The sequence below is a fragment of the Labrus mixtus genome, unplaced genomic scaffold (genome assembly GCF_963584025.1).
Source record: "Labrus mixtus unplaced genomic scaffold, fLabMix1.1 SCAFFOLD_97, whole genome shotgun sequence".
NCBI lineage: Eukaryota > Metazoa > Chordata > Actinopteri > Labriformes > Labridae > Labrus > Labrus mixtus.
In genome coordinates this window covers 34,399-36,898 of record NW_026870194.1, presented here as the reverse complement: position 1 = coordinate 36,898, position 2,500 = coordinate 34,399, and the positions used below count along the sequence as shown (strand labels likewise).

The 2,500-nt window shown below is 44.9% G+C and overlaps 1 protein-coding gene across 1 annotated transcript in view; it reads left to right on the top strand.

Annotated features, from left to right (window-relative positions):
• LOC132965682 (glutamate receptor ionotropic, delta-1-like) overlaps positions 1–2,500 on the top strand; it is an 81,512-nt gene that overhangs the window by 61,633 nt on the left and 17,379 nt on the right. Inside the window, exon 11 of the mRNA XM_061033786.1 lies at positions 930–1,125. Coding sequence (XP_060889769.1) covers positions 930–1,125 — 196 coding nt within the window. The remainder of the gene's footprint in view (positions 1–929; positions 1,126–2,500) is intronic.

Genomic DNA, 2,500 nt, shown 5'->3' with positions numbered 1-2,500 from the left:
AAACAAACCTCCCTCTGACAGAAGCCGACTTCCTGACGCGTCCCGTCAGCGTGTTTCCGCTCAGCAGGAAGTGAACAGCTGCTGCATTAATGATTCACGTCTCCTCTGTCGTTATTAAAGCAGCTCAGCGTGAACACACAAACACGTGTTCACCCCGATCGCCACCGCTCGTCTTTATTTACTCTGCTGCTTCCTGTTTGTGAAGTGACTTCCTGTTGAAGCTTTATCTGACAGTCATATCTGAACAGAAAATAAAACTGACCTGGAGTCAGTTCAGCGTCACACTCAGAGAAAAGCATGAAAACATTTCAAACAGTTAAAGAAGTTAAAGCTGCAGCTGAGTCTTCAGTGTTTCCTTTAAGTTTGACAGAATAGAACGACCCCGACAGGAAGTGAGACGAGGAAACGCAGTTTTATTTGACATCATGTTGTTACTATACTGTCCTCCATGTTTTTCTTTGTCCTGTTTGCTCATTTACTTATTTTGTCTCTCTTTCTAATTCATTCATTTTATTTACTGACCCTTTTCCTCTTGTTTGTTTGTTTGTTTGTTTGTTTGTTTTTGTCTGAATCTGTATCGTACCACAGTCCTCCTCTTGTTTTTATCTTTTCTTTTTTTAATTGTGTGAGTGTGTGTATGCACGTTTTGGTGAATAAAAGTTTCTAAAAAAAAAGAAAAGAAGAAAGGAACGCACAGAGCATCCAGTTAATAATTTCAGGGCGCTCGCTGTTGGACCGAGCAAAACGGTGACGCTGAAAGAACGCAGCACGTTGTTGTTGAAGCAAAGCTTTGGTTTCTTTAAAGGTCGACTTTGGGATTTTATTTTTTGGTGTGAGCAGCGAATAAAAAACAAAAATCCAATCCAGAATCTGGACTTAGACAGGATGAATCCAGCTTCTGACTCGTGTCTCCGTGTTGCTTCCTGCAGGTCGTTCCAGGACTTGGCGCGACAGATCGACGTGGACTACGGCACGGTGAGGGACTCGGCGGTCTACGACTACTTCAGGAACAAAGGCACCAACCCCCTGGAGCAGGACAGCACGTACGCCGAGCTGTGGAGGACCATCAGCAAGAACAGCGGCATGGACTACTCCGTGTCCAGCCCGTCGGAGGGCATCCGCAAGGTAACGCCGAGCGTCTCTAACCGTGGTTAAACGGAGGAAGGGATGGTGATGTTTTCTATTATAAGTCATGAAAACGAGTCACAGACAGGAAAGTCTCCTTATACTTTAAACTCTTTATATGTGATGTTTTGATCCAGCAGATGTCGCCCTTGAGCTCCAGCATGAAACCAAAACAACTTGCGCTGCATTGTTGTGTTAGCATGCTAATGCTAGCGATCTTTATTCTGCTCGTATCTTCACACTGCATGTAAATTTACCTGAAATGAGCGTGATCTAGAAACACAGTTAAGCAGTGAGTACAGTATGTTATTCTTCTTTTCTCTAGTCCCTCAATTAAACAACTTTTATACACGAGGGGAGGAGTCAGCCGGCCGTCCGGGCGATGTAAACAAAGTGAAGATAGGACTCTGAAAACTCTGAAAACATCACAGACAGTGGGACTCGGGTGTTACACCCATTGTAGACAGTCATGACTCACAGAGTTATTTTCAGAGGAGATACTTGATTTATATATTTAAGTGTGAAACATCACATAGAAATGTGGGTGGGCCGCCCCCCTTATATAATGGTAGGGGAAACACTGGGAGGAAACGTAATCGTGATAAAAAGAGGAGATCGCTCCCATGCAAAGAGGCGCCATGTCTGTGGCTGACACGGCGCCCGACACGGCGCCCGGAGACGCTGCATGTTTGACGTGAGAGAGCATCGATCAGTCACATGAGCGTGAAGGAGATGGGTGATAAAAGAATGAGCATTCTTAATTTCAGGTTAAATGTGTGTAAGTGAAGCACACACACGCACACACACACACACACACACACACACACACACACACACACACACACACACACACACACACACACACACACACACACACACACACAGACATACACACACTCTTTTTATGCACAGCAGGCAAACGTTCTAACTGTTTACCCATTATTTAATTGCAACTGCAGTTGCAATTAGTGAGTGTGTGTGTGTGTGTGTGTGTGTGTGTGTGTGTGTGTGTGTGTGTGTGTGTGTGTGTGTGTCCTCCATGTTATTATTCTCATAGATCTCCCAAAAAGCTGATGACAAATTAGCATCAGAGTCAAATCGACTCTGAGCGGATCCATTATTCAGCCATTTGCATGATAAACACCCCCGCCTGTTCTCTGACGTATTCTCCCCAAACACACACACACAGACACACACACACACACACACACACACACACACACACACACACACACACACACACACACACACACACAAACACACACACAGACACACACACACACACACACACACACACACACACAAACACACACACACACACAAACACACACACACACACAAACACACACACACACACACACACACACAGACACAC